Raw genomic sequence first — 21,328 nt, 5'->3', positions numbered from 1 at the left:
CCCAAAACTATATATACAATTGTTGGGCATAAAGAGACGAATGCAGTCATGACATTAGAATTGATCCCAGGGTCTGCCCCACCCTTGCAGACTTGGCCCCTGGGTCATAACTTTGAAACGGTTGAGATCCCCACCCCAAAACTATATATACAAATGCTTGGCAAAAAGAGACAAATGCAGTCACGATATTAGAATCGATCCTGTGGTCTGGCCACAACTCTAGGGACCTAGTTTCTGAGTCAAAGCTTGGAAACAGGTAAGATCCCCTCCCCATAACCATACATAAAATTGCTGGGCATCTAATATAGCTATGCTACAAGGATTGGCCTTGGGGTCTGGCATATTCCCTTGATCTCATTTGGAGAATAGTTTGCCATGATTGCTTAGGTATCCAGGTGAGCGATACAGGCCCTCTGGGCCTCTTGTTTGCAACTTAGTATACATGTATAATGGATTACAGTTTGAGTTGGAATCCAGTGTCCATGTTCTATTTTTTCTGGAGTTATAGACCTTTGCACAAAGGAAATTCTTATAAGTAACTGTATTTTTTCCGTCAACACATGAACTTTCTTCGAATTGCAGTTTTGTTCGATAGGTGACACTCGTCTTTATATGACCCTGGCTGTTGCGAGGACATAAATCACCTGATACAGTGCATCCTTTGAAGTCCTTCTGTATGGCTTGATGATGTTTTCAAACCAATGGTATGGAGCATTATTTGATTAAGAAGACTGAATGCGTTTAACAGAGGGTTTCTCTCATAATACTCTGGCTCCCTAGGGGGAGGAGTGGGGACCCAAAGGGGGATTCTCCAATTCAATTACACAATTTGTTGTTAGGACCCCTGCACATCTTTAGTAATCAGATTTTACGTCTGTCTGTCCTTCTATCTGTTTTTAGCTCACCTGCCAAGGACAAGTGAGCTTTTGCCCTGGTCCGGCGTCCGATCGCTTCCTATACATCGAACATATTTGTATTTGAGGGATCCAAGGTCAAGGCCAAAGTCACATTTCCCGTCTCGATTCAATGTAAACACTTAGCAACTTCATTCTTTGACAGTTTTTGGTCAAACTTTATACAAAGGTCAAGTATGAGTATACTTCATAAATCGTTGTATTTCAGGGATCCAAGGTCAAGCTTGCTATATACATATAGATAATCATCAACTGATTCAATTTAAACACTTAGCAACTTCATTCGTTCATGGATTTTGGTCAAACTTTATGCAAAGGTCAAGTATGAGTATACTTTGGACATTGTTGTGTTTCAGGGTTCTAAGGTCAAGGCCAAAGTCACTGTTGCTTTATATAGAAAATCATCAACTGATTCAATTTAAACACTTAGCAACTTCATCCAATATGTTATGGAGATGGTAATAACATACAGAAAAAAACATGAATATTAAAGTCAACTTATCAACTTTAAGTGTAGAACCTTGTGTGTGTGCATACGTGGACTCTATTCAGTGTAATAAAATGTTTGCTTAAGCTTTTGGATAGCTTTTCAGCCTTTGATATCAAAGGTCAAGGTCACTTACTATAAATAGAACATAAGATTGTGCACTGTATTTCGAATTCTGTTGGACTGATTACACTCAGATTTTATCAAGTCCTGCTTGGGATAACTTTTCAGGTCCAGTGGTCAAAGGTCAATGGGTCACTATAAATAGAAAATCTGTTTAATGCACTAATGCACAATATCTTGATTTCTCTTGGGCTGATTACACTCTTGACTTTATACAGTGCTTCCTCAAAGAAAGTGCCTGCTTGGGATAACTTTCCAGGCCCCGGGGTTAGGTCTCTATCACTGTTACTATATGAATAGAAAATCAGTTTATAAAATGCACTACTTATATTTTGAGTTCTGTTGGGCTGATTATGCTCAAGACTCTGATTCCAGTGCTTTTATAAAAAAAACTTGCTTTCATTAGTGTTTGCTACATGTATACCTAACCACAGTTTCTTTTAAATCTTCAATAAAAATGATTATGGATTATATATATAAATCTTATTTCCGGTTAGCTTGTAATAATAATAATAATAATAATAAACGTTATGTAGTAAGCTTTTCCAGACCATCAAAGGCAGCAACTAAATTATCTTTCTTTAAAAAAGTCTCGCACACAAAGGTTTCAAGTCGTTTGTACTTTTCTTGTTCTAAAAACACTTTGAAGCGATATTGTATTATCCGATTCGAAACACGATCGCTTGCAAACAACGTTAACTTAAGGTATATTAAATCAGGTCTATAATGGTTAAAATCGTAGAAATTCTGCTCTGGTACACCTGTATAAACACAGAAAGTTGGCAGATGTTCGATTGTCGATCTGAACGAGCGAACAACAATGAGACAAGTAACGTAAGACGCACCTTTGAACGTCCGACATTTGCCGAGGAAAGTTTAGTAGTATTGTTAAGGTGGGGTATCGAGTATATACTCGACAAATCTATTATATTCGACTGTACAGTGGTCGAGACATCCGTGAAAGTTTACTAATACGAACAGAAAGGAAAATTGGACCAAGTGAAACATTCGAGTCATCCGTTTTATTAGACTTAAGCGAGTTCGACACAAACGAGCTTGACTTTATATTGTATGATGCTGATATATTTGTCAGTTATAATCGGACCAGGAACTCTTTCGACGTCTCTACACCGGGCGAAGTAAAAGGGTACCACACCTTCGGTCGTGGAGTTCGAAACAAGTTACACACATTCGCCGTTTATGTAGTGTAGATGTTGTTTCTTCATATTGCAAGTCGGTCTCAATACGACTACTAACAAATTATATGTTTATGAATATTCACGTTAGATGAAAAGTACTTTGGCACTGAATAACACCTTATAAGCGTGCTAGCATATATTAATAATGTGTGTGTGTGAAGTGGCATACGTTACTACCTTATATAACAGGCGCCAGGTGACTGCATACTTAATAAATCATGTGGTTCACCTCAGTAAGCTATCAAACTGCCATTGAATTGATATACAGTAACAAGGCGACAACATTTGCAATTTAACTAGATGACAAACAAAGTTGTGTCAGTACATTTGGTAACAATATGATGCACGTATATAAAACAAACATTTGCCAGAGTAGCACTGTGTTATACATAAATGCGTCATATGAACTGAACAACCGAACCGGTGGGGAAGCACGTTGGAATGTGTTAAAATACTCGACGCGTTGACATGATTTGTTGTTAAATAAAAGCATACAGTGTGATTGCATGTCGATGTAAAAGACCTTGACATACTTTCATGGTCACATCTGGTCCATAGTGCATCAATCTTCAAACGTCATCTTCTCAATAAACAAAAGGTATAAGGTGATGCTATTTGGCAAGTTGCATTCTGGGAGGAAGGATTATGAAGTTTGTTCAACTTAATATCCATGTTTGATTTTCAAGGTCACAGGGTTCAAATGTGTTTTAATCGTTTAACAGGTTCTTCTGAATGACTCGAAGTCAAGACACTGATATTTTGCCTTTAGCTTTATTTTAGTGCACTTTTAAGGTTACAATTGTGAGATTAATACCAGATGAGCGATGCAGGCCTATTGGGCCTCTTGTTACTATTCCCGTATTCTTATTCAGCTAATACAAAACACTCGGCCTTAGCTGTTGCGAAAATGTTTATACCCCTCCCCCCCCCCCCCCCCCCCCAAATTTGAATATTCAAAAATACAACATATTACCATGATACACGTGTTTATAGCTGTTAGGCGTAGTCAAGCAGCTCTTGCTATCCTGCTAGGAGAACGGGCTTTTGTACAACATACTTACAAAATAGTGGTGTTTTGTAAATCTTATAGTATAGTGTATCGTATAGTATATGCAGAACCCATTACTTAAAATTCGTCCTAATATACATGTGTGTATATTTAAGTTGATATAGCATAGCTAATGCTAAACATAGGGCGCCAATAGCTAGTGTGAGTGTAACAGTATTACCTTATTCAAGTATGTCGCCTGCTACAGTGATTTGTTGACATGATGCATGGCCAGAGAGTTATTGTTATTGTCATTCAAGTCCGTGATAGAGGCACATTAATTGCATAAACAAATCATGTTCGTATTTTTTCGACGGTGATATTTGTTGTGTGTGTTGTTGTTTTTTTTTTATAAAATTCATATTTCAAATTGTTAAGTATCAAAGCCTTGTATGACTGGTGATAGTCACGGTGTTTACACTTACAGTTATAAAATGATTAAAGAAGGCGACAAAATGCTGATATCAGTAAGTAAGGACGCACAAGACCTAAACAATAGCGGATTTCATAAATTGACACTTGATAAACCAGCTGGATCCCGACACTCCCGCCTACTCATTCCTCACCTCGCTCTGTCGTTCAGTATTTTTAATAATCACATGAGGCTGGTGGCTTCGTTTGATACAGCTCGAAACAGTTTGAATATTAACATAACATTAAAATACTTTCAAGGTCACAGAGGTCAATAACACTTCAAACGACTTGTTCGGAAAAACCAAAAGGCATAGATTCATAATATGAGGCTGGTAGCTTCCTAGGTTGGAAGCCAACCAGTGTTAAATTCCGTACTTAGTATGAGCATATGGGCGGCCGTTTTAGGATAAAATACATAAACTACTTAAGTGCAAAAACTTTTGCACTTAAGTGCAAAAAACCCAAATGATCATTATGTACTTTTTAAACTTAAGTGTAAAATATTTCCACTTAAGTGTAAAAAAACTTATTTGCACTTAAGTGCAAAAAACCCAAATGATCATTATGTACTTTTTAAACTTAAGTTTAAAATATTTCCACTTAAGTGTAAAAAAACTTAATTGCACTTAAGTGCAAAAAACCCAAATGATCATTATGTGCTTTTTAAACTTAAGTGTAAAATGTTTCCACTTAAGTGTAAAAAAACTTATTTGCACTTAAGTGCAAAAAACACGGAGAGGTTTCCACAAAAATTTCACCCATCGAAGTCATTTTCGACTATTCCGAAATAGAGCTCAATAATTGGTCGACCAATGAGCAGTGTTCTTTCAAGCTCGTATCGACCAATCAAATCGTGCATACTATAGCAGTGTGCCCTAACGATGCGTAAACAATATGGCGGCTCCTGTAATACCTCGTGTTAATTTTGGAGCCAGCACATGTCACCAAATCGTGTCACATGGAGGTGGCAACCCCCGTGAACAATGATATCAACAATATTGCTACAGCCAGGAACAGTCTAGACGAAGATGGGATTGTGGAAAGCTCGAGAAGGTTTTTAAGAAGAAGCTAGACGTTTTCGGCAAGACGGGAGTATGTACAAAGTGTCATTTGTAATCTCGTTACAGCCTGTAATAACAATGAACACGTGCTGTACGTGCTGCTTAATTAATGCTTTTTCGCCATTTCAGTTATAAATTTTGGATAATGGCAGTAATTATTGACTATGAACTAATATATTGAAATAGGGCGATGTGCTATGATTCGTGAAATATTGTATTCAATATTGATTTTTGACAGACAGATAGCCAGTTTACCAGCCTTGTTTTGGAGCGTATGTGAAATTTTGAGGTCATTCAGTTAATTTTCATGCCATTTTACTGTCATTCTAATTGTAATTCTTGTGAAATATGGTGTCCATATCAAACTACTCTGGCACATCAATTAGAAGTAGTTCAGAGAAAATTTCTTAAATTTTATGCTTTAAAGCAAAGATTGACTGTGATGTTTTATGAAGAAATATGTGTTTATTCTAATTTACCACCTCTTTTAAACCGTAGAATATATTAAGAACAATTGTTCCTTTTAAAGTGTGTAAACAGTATATTCGACTGTCCATATCTTATTGAAAAAAATAATCTAATGGTTCCAAACAGATCTCTTAGGTCCAGCTGTGCGGTGCGTTTTTATCCCACCAAGAGTCGTATTGACGTAAGGAAACACAGTGTTTTACTGTTTTAATAAGGTGTCGGAAAATGTTTAGCTTCCTTAATGTTCAGACAGATAGTCTCTTTAGAGAATTACTCAAAACGTTTCAAACAGAAATGAAACAGATTTGTTTTTAATTCATTACGCATCGTCTGTTTGTATTTTATGTGTCAGGTATGTAATGTTTGATCATTTTACCTTTGGTCTGTGATATTGTAGTATGTAATTTATTGGAACTGTTATGTCTTCTTAACCTGCAAGTGGGCCTTATGGCCTGTTAGATTGAAATTAATTAATTAATTAATTAAATTAATTGACTTAGGCTAAGAATTTCAGAATACAAAATTATCAACTTCACCTGATAATCACAACTTTGTTTTTGTTTATTTTGGCAAGGTAAATAAACCAGTTTCATTTAGGTTTTTATTCTTCATGTTCCCATATATTTTCATAACACCAATATGCATGTTGTCAAGTAGAATTATAAGTATTAACTGTATTTCATGAGAATGATGTACTAAATGAGAGGGGTCATTTGGGAAAATTTCTTGCTGAGATGAGGGTGTACTGAAAAGCATGGAAATATCTGTAATCTGTATGGAATTACAGTTTATAATTACAGTTTTATGTAACTGCTTTTTAAAATGTGGCAGCTTACAAGTTAAATGTTTTCTTACAAAATCTGAGTACGTAATTGACAATAATGAGGAATTATTTTTTGATTATGAATAAAAAAACAGACATTGTTGTATTGTACAGAAACAATTTTACAAAAAACTTATTCAGTCTATCACTTGATTGTACTATTGATGAATTAAACTGGCTCAGAAGAAGCTATAATTTACTTAAAGGCATATAAAGACTATAGAATTGACCTGCTAAAACTAACAAGTTGATTATACATATATCTTTATCTTTATTTAAATTTCTTTTGAAAATTAACACAAGTGATTTATATATAATTTACAATTTGATTGAAAATTAGTCACAATTAACTTTTGTACACATTCAAATTATCTCTCTATATATGAAATTAAATAACTAAGCTTAGTAGTTTAATGTTAGTTATTTAGGATGGTTATTACTTTTTTGTTACTCTAGGACTCTAAACTTTATTTATTAGGCTAACCTCTCATTCATTTATCGTTTAAGGTCTGTGGTAGGCCTATGGGTTTACGTCTTATCATTATTTCGACACAAGTTGTCATGATTTTAGTAACCAATATTGTTACACGGCTAAAGTGACATCATTTACCTTCGTATCTAAGTCCGTGGTATGACGCAGGATTCAGGCTACGCTGGCCGTTGCGAGTCTGTGTAGTTTGCCAATTAATACGCTGCCAACCATTGCATTTCTGTCGTGAATCCACGCAACATGTTTGCCTTTTAACGTCTGTCCAAATTTTCCTACATGACAATTCCAATGATAGTCGCAGTAACTAACATTCGCAATAAATTCTAATAAGCCTACCGGAATCACCTCAACCTCCGACGCCATTTTGACATTTGGGGCATGCGCAATACATCGGTAAACGGAACCATCCATTGTGACAAGAGGGATAAGAGGAAATCTTTTGTACTTAAGTGCGAAGGTACATAATGTAAACAGATTACTACATAATGACAAAAGACGTATTTTTGCGTTAAGTACTTTCAGTACTTAAGTGCAAAAGATTTGCACTTAAGTGAAAAAGTTTTTGCCATTATGTGATTTTTTGCCATTATGTCCAGTTTTTTCACTTAAGTGTAAATCTTTTGCACTTAAGTGCAAAAGTTTTTGCACTTAAGTAGTTTATGTATTTTATCCTAAAACGGCCGCCCATATGAGCATGATAGACGGACTAAATCGTTAACCATATTTTTTTTTCATTTGTTGTATTAATACTGGTCAATAGCGCCTTTCTCAGTATCTAAATGTTTAAATATTTGTCTGTTTCTGTATTTTTAAGTTATTTTCCGAACATGAAGATGATGACCATGCCCAATAAAGATGTTGACGACATGTACAGTGTACATGGCCACGCTGGTAATCTCTGTCGTGCGTCGATTATGGAAGGTTTAGGTATGTTAAAATTATCTAATATACAATCGAAAAGACATTTGTTAGTTTAGTATGAAAGTTGTATATTAAGTTTGATTTGGACGCGAATATTATTTGAAATTTTCATTTATCGGAAAATGAATCCCTGTATAAGTAAAAGAACACGTCCTGAGAGGAGACAAACGTCGAAAATACACAACGTTCAACGAGAATATTTCGACATACCGATTGTTGATACCATTTCATGAATATAAGACTTGGTATTGTATTACGCGATGATAATATAAATGGTGGCTTGTATTCATATGGCTCCCCCAAAATAACTGCTAGAAATGTGGCTTAAAACATAACGACAAAATAATAAGTGCAAGTTATGTTGTGTCTTGCATTGTATGTCTGTTTGTTTGTATTCCAAGCGCAAAGTATAAAATGGAAACATAATATTTTCAGCCAACAAGCATGACACGTGGTGTGAGTGATCACTTTAGAAATGAATTGCTGATCCTGTTTTGTATCCCCACAGATAAAGAGGCTGTGCGCCTATAATGTACAAATCTGATAAGGGTTTTAATTGTTATCACATATTGTTATTTTGATAACAGTTCGGTAAACTGAATATGTTAATGATTATTAGCTCACCAGTCCGAAGGACCAAGGTGATCTTATGCCATACCGTGGCGTCCGTCGTCCGTCCGCACGTCAACAATTCTTCAAACAACTTCTTCTTCTCAACAACTGATTGGAATTTAAATAGATTTGACTGAAAGCACCCCTAGGTGGTGGGTTTTCAAGTTGTACAAATGGTGGGACTGACTCCCAGTGGGGTTGAGGGGTGGGACCAAAAAGTGTTTTTTTGGCTATATTCGTTGAAGTGATTCCTTCTCTGGAACTAAGCAATGCATATCAACCATATTTAAATGGTAACATTCCTTAGTGTTAGGGATTCAAAATTGTACACATGGTTTGGCAGACTTCCCAGTGGGCTGAGGGCAGGGCCAAGAAATACAAATGGTTAGATATTGCTTAAAGCGACTTTTTCTCAGGAACTAAGCAATATATATCAACCATATTTGACTCGAAGCATCCCTATGTGGTGGGGATTCAAAATTGTACAAATGGTAGGTTTGACACCAAAGGGGGCTGAGGGACGGAGCAAAAAAGAGTAATTTGGCTATTTTGCTTTAGGCGACTTCCCTGAAAATAAGTGATGGATATCAACTATATTTTGTGTGAAGCACCATTAGGTGGTGGTGAATAAAAATGGTACAAATGGACAGGCTGATTCCACGGTTTAAGGGGTGGGACCATACAGTTTATAACTTGGTTTATAAAGAGATTATTGCAAATATAATTTCAGAATGGTCCTGGGGCCTTGCCCAACCCCTTGGAGACTGAGTCCGAGGGTCANTTTTGAAGGGTTAAAACCCCCCCCCCCCCCCCGACACTAAATATACAAATGCTTGGCATAAAGAGACGAAAACAATGATGATATTAGCAATTACCCTTTGGTGGTCACATACCTAGTGACCTTGTTTCCGATTCACAACTTGGAAACACCATATAACCATATAAACAATTGATGAGTATAAAAAGACTAATGCACATATGATTTCAGGATTGCCCCGATGTCTGGCCTACCCTTTGAGACTTAACCCCTTGGCAATAACTTCGAAATGGTTGAGATCCCCATCCAAAAGCTAAAGATGTCCTTGTACACCAAAACTGGTTACTCAATGTGAAATATAATAGCAGAAATGCCCCGGCCAAACATTTAATGAAATTAAAGGTCAAAAGTCAAAGCATAGGTAATAGTGAGGTCATAATGACCTTCTTCTTGTACTCTGCCGTCCTAAGATGACCTTGTACACGACAAACTTCTAGGACGGAAGGACAGACGGACGAANGATAGAAAAGAAATTAGACAGGAAAGACAGGAAATGAAAAAAAAATACAATTGTTGCAATGAGGGCAGCAGATCAAGTTTGGTCAATTTGTAGAAGTCAAGGAACGGTTGAGATCCCCACCCAAAAGGTATATATTTAATTGCTGGGCAAACAAAAACAAACGCAGTCATATCAGCCCCCAAAAATATACGTACAACTGCTTGGCATAAAGAGACGAATGCAGTCATGATATTATAATTAACACTTGGGTTTGGCTACAACTCCAGGGTTTGGTTTGGTTTGGTTTGGTTAAGTATTGTTTAACGTCCAATCAACAGCTATGATCATTTAAGGACGCCCCCCCCCCCTATGTGCAAGATGCATGTGTGTAGTGTTTGCGTGTGTGTTTTGGGAGACTGCCATATGTTTGTGTTTGTCTCCTTGTGACGGAACTGATGCCGACTTTATAGTGCTACCTCACTGAAACATACTGCCGACGACGCCCAGCAGAAAACCCCACCCGGTCACATTATACTGTGAATGGGCGAACCAGTCGTCCCACTCCTAAGTTGCTAAGCGTAAAGCAGGAGTGGAAACTACCAATTATACAGACTCTGGTAGGTCTCGACCAGGGGCTAACGCTCAACTAAAGGCCAAAAGTGAGGCATTGTCAAGGGAGACATTAGGAAGAAGACAGTTGTTTAGAAAGAAGAGAAAAGATATATCCCAAATTTAGTCGCCTTTTACGATCATGCAATGGGGGCAGCAGGTACAATTCGTACGCCCTACCTGCAGGGACAACTCTCTGAGTCACAACCGGAAACAGGTTTGATCCACACCCCATTACATTTCTGAGCGAACGTTGAACATTAAAGCAAAACAGTTAGGTATTACAAAAAAGCCACCAGGAAACAAAAGAAGAAAAGAGAAAAATAAAGATCCAACTATTGCAATTGGTCAGCAGATATATTTTGATCGCTTTCATGCCCCTGAAAATATAATCAGTCAGATACTTTTATATTATGGTTGTACATGTACTGCTTGTTGCTGCAGTAACAATAACAAAGACAACAAAATGTATTACCAAGGAAAATGTATCGATCAATGGTGGCGTTAGTAACCTAACAAATGTCTTTGTTATAAACGTAGTGTGTGATAATCAGACCGTACCGTTGTTTTTGCCTGTAAAGAAAAAATACTCAAATTGAGATCATCGTACCAGGCAGATCAACCGATATGCATTGCAGATTTTGGAACTGCAGACGGAAAAGCTTCTCTTTCCCTCGTCAAAGAAGTGATAGGTAAATATGAGCATCGAAGATCGCGGACGGAACCTCACTGTTTGCATGGATGAAAGCTTGTAACGTTTAATGTGAATTGAACACATTGGGACATAGTTCTAACACTAAAAGATAAATTGGCAAGCCTTAGTTGGCCAATATTTGTATTCCAATATGTTACGGCAATTTCGCGTTGATTATCAAAGTAATTATTGACAATGGTACTGGCACCAAAGGCTCCGACTCATTTGGTGTTCAACGTCTTTTAACGCGGGAAAATAACCCTGGAAGAGATATCTTTACATTGCAGCTGTTTAACTTACAATGCTATTACAGATATCGTACAAACAGACCTTGGGCAGGAGCAGACCATTGTAGTGTACTATAACGACCAACCGATGAACGACTTCAATCTTCTAAGCAAAGTCATCCAAGGTTGTACATTGCATTATTATTTAAAACCGACCTTGTCGTTTGCCGTTGCTACATTTTGTTTAACGATTGATTTGCTTACTGCTTGAGTTTCTCTTTTACTGTTTTAATAGCAAAATATTATAAACATCGATCATTTAATCACATATCGATAATTTAAAACAAGGAAACCGGTATGTATGTTGATGTACAAATATCGAAGACTGCAAATTTATATTAGCTGTTACTAAGTTGTCCACTATAAAAAAAGTAATTAAAAGTAATTGAAAAAAAAATCATAGTGTCATACATTTAGATATTTATAAATACTTCGTTATGTATAATTTGTCTTCAGGCGACAGACAGGATTCCGGACTATCGGGATGCAGTAACGTCTACCCAGTAATCGTTCCAAGAACTATGTATAAACAGTGTCTTCCTGATAATTCTCTGGACCTGGCAATGTCCGCTGTAGCTACACATTACTTGTCTAAACAGTATGTTTTATCGTAACAGATTCATAGTTAACTTCATTGATGTAAATATGAGTTTTTTAATTCACTTTCATCTTTTTAATGTGATCATGCGAAATAGACAGAGATGAATCATAATTGTCTTTTAATGCTTTAACTGTTTAAGTAAAACGGCTGATTATTGATATGTCCATGCAATCAATACGCAAATGAATACATCTCAAGCTTCGGCTACACAAATTGTATGTATGACGTTAAAAAAGAAAAAAATGTGTAATTTAAATTTCTCGAACAGAAACACTCATATAACAAAACTCTTATTAGGGCATTTCACTCATGGTGAAAGACCTTTTGTTTTTGTTATGTTTCTAATTCTTATTCTCATTATTCTGTCATGATTTTGTGATGTCATTATCTTTTCTATCTAAAGCGGACGTGTTGATAGTGTTTCAAGTTTATTGTTGGCCATCGCCTATAGGTGTGATTACAACATTTTCAATTAGGTCAAAATTGTAATATGGCCGCCATGACCTCATAGGTCAAAATCTAAAAAAACGGCCACAACTAAAAAACATTGATAAAAAAGCATGCATGTAAATTATATTATTTGTAGATATTCTTTGGTCACAAAAACTTTTTCAAATTTCTTTTTTTTTTGGAAAAATTCTTTTAGCAGTTGATGGGGAATTCTCTCCCAGTGAATTAACCGTTAACGTCCTACACCATTTTGAATAATTCCTTCGATAAAACCTATTTTTCTTCTATGTTTAGGATGGTAAATTCATTTAACTATGATACTACGGTTTCCCCAGGTGTCCTTCCTCATTTGTTAACGTGTTGACTTCACTGAAAAAGAGGCCGCCATGACTTCATATCCGTTTTTACTTAAATTGCAATATCTCATTAATGGCTGAAGGTATAAAGTTCATCTTTGGAAATATTTTCTTAGGAAACATTTTTGTGTCCAAGACCTACTTTCGATTTCGGTAGGGGTCAAAGTTCAAAGGCACTTCATAGGGGAACACACTTTAAATATCTTCTTCTTTAGTTCTTGGGCCTCTAATGTCTGGATATTTGAAGTGCAAGGAGCTGAAATGTTTGGCTATTTAGTTATAAAAAATGGTTGACATTGATCAACATTAAACGTCAACAAGGTCAAATGTTAAAAAAAAACTCGTAATATCTCGAAATTTATTTCAGGCATTTACATTACATTAAGTATGGTTTAGAGGGTGTGAATTCGCATATTTTTCTAAGGAAACATTTTTGTCTCAGAAGTCAACTTCCGATTTTTGGTAGGGGTCAAAGTTCAAAAGTGCTTTTTAGGGGGGTAACACATCTAAAAAGTTTCTTCTCAAGTTCTACGAGGTCTAGAGTCTTGCAATTTGATCTGTTCGTTGATAAGATGCTTAGGTATCATGTTTCAAACAATAGTTGACCTTGATCAACATTCAAGGCCATAGGGGTGAAATATCTAAAACAAATGTCAAATTTCTTTACACCAAAATATTTCAAAAACTGTTTCAGTCATTAACATTTAATTTTTATACTGTGTGAAGGGCATGACACTGCATATTTTTCTCATGAAACATTTGGGGTTCAAAGGTCAACACCCTTTTTCAGTAGGAGTCAAAGTCCAACTACACTATTTTGGGTTTAGCTCTAGCTTTAGAATATCTTCTTTTCACGTTCTACGAGGTCTGGAGTCTAAATATTTCATTTGTAGGGTACTTAGATGTTTGGCTATCAGGTTTTAAAAAAGGTTGACTTTGATAAACTTCCAAGATCAAACAGTTTATAGAAGGTAATAAATTATTTTAACCAAAATATTTCGAAAGTAGTTTAAGACATTTATACTTTATTATGGTATTATGTAAAGGACGCAAATGCGCACATGTATGTTCGTTTCGTTTTTGTCTATACATATATGTAATTGTTTCAGAGTTTGTCGAATAGCAAACGGTGTCTTTATGGGTGAGGCAGATAACAACGAACAACGACTGATGAGAGAACAAGGCAAAACTGATTGGCGGGCATTCGTGATTGCAAGGGGACGAGAACTGAAACCTGGTATATGACGTTGGTTTTACAATGGTTTGGTTTGGTTTAGTATAGTTTCACGTCCTATTAACAGCTATGGTCATTTAAAGACGGCCTCCGTGTGTGCAATATGTATGCGTGTAGTGTATGCGTGTGCGTTTTGGGAGGCTGCCATATATTCATATTTGTCTCCTTGTGATAGTGCGGAACTGATGCCGACTTTATAGTGCTACATCACGGAAACATACTGCCGAAAACACTCAGCAGGACACCCCACTCGGTCACATTATAATGAGAACGAGCGAACCAGTCGTCCAACTCCTAAATTGCTGAGCGTTAAGCAGGAGTAGAAACTACCATTTGTACAGACTCTGGTAGGTCTCGGCCAGGGGACATGCCTCAATGCCTTCCTTACAGCGGCTAACGCTCAACTAAAGGCCAAAAGTGAGGCATTGTCAAGGGAGAAATTAGGAATAAGAAAGTTGTTCAGAAAGAAGAGAAAAGATCAGATCCAAAATTTAGTCGCCTTTTACGATCATGCAATGGGGGCAGCAGGTACATTTCTTTCGCCTTACCTGCAGGGACCACAACAAGCTAAGATGCGGCTGTTAAATTCAAATAGAACAAAAAACGACAACGTAAACACAAAATGACAATGTTGTATACCGCTATGTGTTAATAGGACGTTTAACAAAAAATAAACAAATCTGCGATGTTGTGTGCAATTCATTTAAAGTAAAGGCAATGTTTTTGACAATAACGCTTTTTCTTTAGGATATGGAACAAGGGGAAAATAAATGATGGTACGTGATATCCTTTTCTTGTGTAACTAGAATAAGTTATGAATTATAAACAGTAGAAAATCACAGTTACCAAAAACATTTAGTGAAAAGCGTAATATCTATGGTAGATTGGTTAGGTTTAATTTGTTTAACGCACTATTAACAGCCAAGGTAGTTTAAGGACGTGCCTTTAGGTGTGGTGTGTATGCGTGTATGAGTGTATTTGTGCCGGAGGCAGTGTATGTTAGTGTAATTGCCTGCGATAGCACGGATCTGATGCCGACTTTATTGTGCTATCTCACTGAAATACTAGGCCGAAGGCCCCCAGCACAGCATTTCGCTCAGTCACATTATACAGACAACGGGTGGACCAGTTGTTGCAATTATCCTATTATAATAATCCCTTAAATGACGTTTTACAGAGTAACTAGTAAATGTTCCATGAAAATCTATATAAGTCATCATAAATATGTAAATACCCAGTAATGCAGCTTGCATTTATGTTGCATGGCATCCTTTATAATTGTTATAACAAGCGTAACGGCCAAACAACCAAGATGTGATCATCAGGGTCAATAAAAGGTAAATAGGTAAAGGAAGTTACGTCAAACTAACGAAAAAGTGAAAGACAAGCGTGAAAATGGTTAGTTATATCTTTTTGAATAGAACAACAGTTTCAAGATAGGTTTATAATTGTATAGACACTTACTATTTCGAAAAGAATATTGGGATTAGTTTTATTATTAAAACAATATAATGAAGGCCAATGAAATTTTACCGTAATTACATTCAATTTTGTTGACTTTTCAGGAGGATTTCTTGTATCACTTAACGCGTCATTAAACGATGATAATGATGAGACGTCGCACGTAGATAAGGGAAATCACAACCTGGGCAAATTTGTGTCTGATATGGCAAGGGATGGCGTGATCACGCAGGTCTGTTGGAAGCACTGTTGTTTTTTTCTTTTTTAACAAATCGGTAAATGCCTCATATGAACAACTGTTTAGTATTTATATTTAAACTGTAAGCAAAGCCAGCGATTGCAATATTTATTTTTTAATTATTTCAAGTTAAGAATACATATCTAGTTGAGTACAATCGACGATTGATGTACACTGGAACAAACTACATATTAGTTCAGTACATACAAATATTTTTTATTGATATTGTAACGGTTAATTCATATCTACAGGAAGAATATCTTGCGACAAACTTTCATAGCCACTATACGAGAACTGCAGCTGATTTTCAAGAGCCGTTCAGTAGTACCTTACCAGAGGTCGATAAACTTGGATTGGAATTAGTGTCTGTCAAATCAATGAAACACTATCTGCAACATCCACTATTCGATATTGTCGAGAAAGGTAAGTGCTATTCCTCCCAGAGCAGTAGTTAAACTTTGAATTTATTCTATGACTATTATGTTGGTTTAAAAACATTAAATGTTGCATTGTTTTGTGTTCTGTAAGGACTAGGTTCCAATTCATATAGGTACAAACATATCATAAGCTTTCGATATTAACTTATTTGATGTCATAATTCTAACATCTTGTGAAGGTGACACATTGTGCTATGGACGGTCATAAGAATAAGCTCACTTAAATAACTGTTGCGACTTTTGACAGACTCGCGTTAGTATCACATGTGAACTAGTCTAGTTTCATTTTGCTGTATATTTGCCCAAAAACGCATCGAAACTAAACAGTATAATGTTATATTTTAGGAAGCATGAAATATCACACTGATGACAATCAAGCTGCAAAAAACATACTGCCAAAGTTGATATTTCGATTTATGCGAAAGAAAAAGAAAGGGAAACAAACATAGTTTCTCATTTCGCTTTATTTCAGATGAGACAGAAAAGATGGAATATTCCCGAAAAGTTGTTGCTTCTGTCTTCCCTTGGTTTCATCATGTGATTCGTGGGGGATTGTCCTTTTCTCGTACGGAGGATGAAAAACAGATGATAGTTGAACAATACTTTAACAGATTACAGGCGTATGCGTTTGCTCACTCTGATCACAAACCGTACCTTATTTTCACAGAAGTTGTTATACAAAAGTGCATCTAACTAACTACGAACTTACATGCAAGTTTCGGTACTAGTTAAAACACAATTTAACCATAGTTATTTCTTCCAAATATAGAGAACTTACCATTGACTGTACTATAGCGTGGAACGCTGTTGTAAAATGTGTTTGGTTTGTTTATATTGTGATAAGATGATTTACAAAAAGTACATTAAACAGAGAATATAAGAATAAAATATCAAGAAATACAATTGTACCAAACATCTCCTACAGAACTTAACAGTAGCGAGGGTGCATTTGTAATTTGTTCTGGTAAAATATTTCGTTCATATGGTCCCTGGTAGGTATTTTTATTTAAACATTATTTTTAGAAATGAAGGCAATTAATGTAATCTATTAGAAGAATGGTTATCCGAATATGGTAGATGGTGTCGTGTTCCGTTTCGTAGCAAATAAATATAATGACTCATAAGCTAATTAGGGCTATTCACTAACGGTAAAAGGACCTTTGTTTTCGGTATGTTTCTTCTTATTATTATTATGTCAAGCTAACCAAACACAAAAAACATATTTACTATTTTCCTCGTCTGCAAAAGGAACCAAATGAATAAATTGATATAATAGTGAATGAAATGACTTCCTTTGTCATTTATGTTATATTGTCATCAAATATATATATATATATATATAAATTTAAGTGCATTGTAATTATATAGAATTGTTAGGAAAGAAGCGTTTAAATATAATAGCGACTCTCTTAAGGACTGGAGTATGATTATAGCGTTAGAATCTTAATTATTTCAACTTTATGATGTTGTACCAAATCCCGATGGTCACGGGCTGAACACTGACCATACGGGTAGCATATTTGTAAGCTGTCCATACCCAGTATTTGTTTTTACATAGCGTTGGTATCTCCACTGTAAACATGCTAATGGGTCAGCCGGACCACTAGCAGTCGTAGTTGCATGAGCGGATTAAATGTCTTTTCATGGAAAAAACCCAAAATGTTGGTTTCAATGGCAAATGATCATTTCAAAACACTTGCTATCATGTTCCTATTAGCCAAATACTCATAAAGACTAATTTTCATCGAAATATTGAACAATATATTATAAGTTTGTGATTTAAAAAAAAATAACCTTAATATCTCCAGTGGGGCCCTGAGCCCCTTAACCCAGGGATACCACAATCTTTATACAACGTTGAGTTCCATTCTTGGCCTAACGATACTTTAGACCATTTTTGAATAAAATCTCTGTACTAATAGTCAAGTAGTAGGATTTGTTTGGCCTTGCACCTTTTCCCCCCAAGGGGGACAACACCCTTCATGTATACAACATGGAGTCCCATTGGCCCAATAATACTCTAGAACGATTTTATTTATTAAAATTCCTTTACCATCACTCAACAAATACCAACAAATAAGATGAAATTCATAACAAGGAAAGTATAGTAAAATATGAGAATACAATATAGAGCAGTTTGTTGATAATATATAACTACTGATTTATTCAAATCGCAATTTGGCTAACTAAGTGTTCACTGTTTAAATGATTTCAGTGTTAAGCGGAAAGGTCAGAAGACCATTTGGGAGTCCAGATATGGAAGATCAGATGCTCTTGTCCGGAGTTATGCTTCTAAAATATCTCTCGGTAGTACATGGATTTGTTATTGAAAGTAGGGTTGTGGAAATACTAGGATAGGATAATTGCAACAGCTCATTTACTTAATCAATGTATTTTTGTGTGTAAATATATGTATTAGGAAAATGTAAAGAATGATTTAAAATTGATCCTGTTTATTGGTACTCTGTTTTGTTAGAAAGCAGCAGAGTATTAAGTAAATTGTTGTCATTATCCCTGAACCGTTGATTTCATGAAAACAATGGTATGGCATTGGCTTCAAAGTATCGTGATCACCATTTTTTCCCCGAAGAAGTATATGCTTTACCTATCTTGGTAATACTTAGATTGTGCTTAATTTGTTTGGATCATAATCGGACATCCAAGCTCTATGTCCTTTGTGGTTCTGTATGTCGGGGATTGAGAAGATATCTGCTCTTTCCTACTGCATGTTCTAAGAAACAACTAAAGTGGGAAACCCCTATAATTGCTGATATAAACATTGACCAATATAAATCAGCTACACCCAGACATTCTTCGTTGATGACACAGAAGGAATCCCACGAATTGCAGGAGTCCACCATTAGCCTTTTATGATAAACAGTGGATACCAATAGGCTACCTCCTCTCCATGCCCTCTAATATTGGTAAATCAAGGAGAACATTTGACTAAAATATTTCGTATTTTTAACAAGAAAGCCAGTATAGCTCCACTGTTTCTTTTGTTTCATGAAACTGACCTAGGTATCTTCCGACCAAATTTGGTTACTAGAACAAAAACATTTTAACATCTTTAAACGGTTCGGAAGATATTGTTGTTTGGATTTTGAAATTTTAGTTTTAAAACCTTTAACCCACGTTGACCTTTGACTCCGGCTAGCACTTAAACTTGACATTTGATAACATTACTGAAATTTAGAAAAACAAATACACAGCTGGTCTACAAAACATACCTAAGTATCATGACTCTGGAACAATTGGTTATAAAGATATTGTTGTTTGAAGTTTTTAACATATTTGACCCCTGTGACCTTGAAATTAGGTCAAGGCCATTTTAATGGGAAACTTTATAGCACTCCATCCCAGGTACCAACTGGCCAAATAGCATGACCCTGGGCCTTATAAAACTTGAGAAGAAGATTGTTTAAAATTTTAACCCATGTTGCCGTTTGACCCCCGACTAGCACTTACAGTTGACCTTTAACCTAATTACTGTAAGAAAGGATAAGATTTGCACTGCTGGTCCACATTACATACCAAGTATCATGACTCTATTCCAAATGGTTCTTTTGGATATTGTTGTTTGAAATTTATAATATATTTCACCCCTGTGACATTGAAAGTAAGCTGTAATGAAAAACTGTATAGCACTCCATCCAACGTACCTACTGGATAAATAGCATTACCCTAGGTCATCCTGTTCTTCAGAAGAAGTCGTTCAAAAGAAAAAGTTGATGGACGGACGTCGGACTCCGCAGTACGGCATAAGCTTACATGGCCCTTCGGGCCAGGTGAGCTAAAAATCAGATTTACAAGAATCAAATTAAAGCAAAACAAGTTACAGACGTCCCCCAAACTGCCCTCATAGTCGCAAAGATGCATCAGAAAAGGATCGCATTGCTATACTACACCTACAATGAACATACTAAATTCGAGTGTTATTGAGCAATTTCTAAATTGTGACCAATCAGAAGTCACTGTGTGGTTGTTATAGCAACGAAACATATGTGATTGAATTCGCAGTCCCCTAAATATACTAATTTTCCTCGAAATCGAACAATAACAAAATTTCGACAAATCAGAAGCCTCCAAGTGGTTGCTATGGTAACGAAACTTATGACGTTTTATTCGCAGCCCCCTTATTCCCCTATATACCAATTTTTATCAAAATCGAACAATATCCATATTTCCACCAATCCGAAGCCTTCGTGTGGTTGTTATATGGTGGCGATGGCTACGAAACCTATGCGGCTAAATTCACAGTCCCCTAATACCCCTATATACCAATTTTCATCAAAATTGAAAAATATCTAAATTTCGACCAAACAGAAGCCTCTGTGTGGTTGGTATGGTAACGAAACTTATGCAGTTTTATTCGCAGTCCCCTAATAAACCTATATACCAATTTTCATCAAAATCGAACAATGTCTAAATTTCGACCAATCGGAGGCCACCGCCTGGCATACAATCTGACATACAATTTCTGGAGAATAGTCCAAAATGTAATTGTTTGCACCTGTTTGCGAGTTTTCCCTTGGTATCAGCCTCTTCTTGTGAAAACATTCTGAACAACATTGTCTAAGCATCATTTTATGAAATATTATCAAACATCAACCGGTAAGTCTCAGAGTACTTTAATGAATGTTCAGAATACTGACCTCTTATGACCCTACCTCTCATTCATCTAGAGGGAAGATTTGTGTAAGACCAAGCTTGATTATTAACTAATTAGGGCCCTATATTAATCAGGTTGTCCGTCTGTCTGTCTGTCTGTTTTTAGCTCAACTGGCAACTATTGATTACATACATGTAAGCGGCAAGTCATCATGTTTTAAAATTATCAGATTCAGATTGTTTATTAACATAGAGCCGTACGACTCGAAGGCACAACAATAATACTAATAAATAAAAAATACAAGAACACAAGCCCAACACATACATACATACATGCATGCATGCATAAACACAAGTACATACAGAATACAAAAAATGTAAGCATAATACAAACAAACATGCATAAATACAAGCAAAAACATACATTCATAATCAAGACGGTGATATCCTAATTGCCTTCCTCACTTGGGCAAACGCTCAACAATAAAGATAGATGTGACGTATTGACATGAAAGCCGCTACGAAATAAAAAGT

The 21,328-nt window shown here is 36.0% G+C and overlaps 1 protein-coding gene across 1 annotated transcript; it reads left to right on the top strand.

Annotated features, from left to right (window-relative positions):
• Positions 1 to 7,844: 7,844 nt before the first annotated feature.
• On the top strand, positions 7,845 to 17,452 carry LOC110453983 (probable S-adenosylmethionine-dependent methyltransferase At5g38100). Its single transcript, XM_021503247.1, has 8 exons — positions 7,845 to 7,954; positions 11,007 to 11,117; positions 11,433 to 11,531; positions 11,863 to 12,004; positions 13,923 to 14,050; positions 15,613 to 15,740; positions 15,998 to 16,169; positions 16,656 to 17,452. The coding sequence occupies exons 1-8, from the start codon at positions 7,855 to 7,857 to the stop codon at positions 16,874 to 16,876; spliced, it is 1,101 nt and encodes a 366-aa protein (XP_021358922.1). The 5' UTR covers positions 7,845 to 7,854; the 3' UTR covers positions 16,877 to 17,452.
• The last annotated feature ends 3,876 nt before the right edge of the window (positions 17,453 to 21,328 follow it).

This window comes from Mizuhopecten yessoensis, unplaced genomic scaffold (genome assembly GCF_002113885.1).
Source record: "Mizuhopecten yessoensis strain PY_sf001 unplaced genomic scaffold, ASM211388v2 scaffold7585, whole genome shotgun sequence".
Taxonomy (NCBI): Eukaryota; Metazoa; Mollusca; class Bivalvia; order Pectinida; family Pectinidae; genus Mizuhopecten; species Mizuhopecten yessoensis.
Note: the sequence above shows the minus strand (reverse complement) of the source record. Positions and strands in the feature narration are given on the sequence as shown.

Excerpts from the sequence above, each read along its gene's own strand:
- LOC110453983 (XM_021503247.1), top strand. The coding sequence starts at position 7,855 with ATGAAGATGATGACCATGCCCAATAAAGATGTTGACGACATGTACAGT. Across the intron at positions 12,005-13,922 it reads ACACATTACTTGTCTAAACA|AGTTTGTCGAATAGCAAACG; the intron begins GTATGTTTTATC and ends TAATTGTTTCAG. Across the intron at positions 14,051-15,612 it reads GGGACGAGAACTGAAACCTG|GAGGATTTCTTGTATCACTT; the intron begins GTATATGACGTT and ends TTGACTTTTCAG.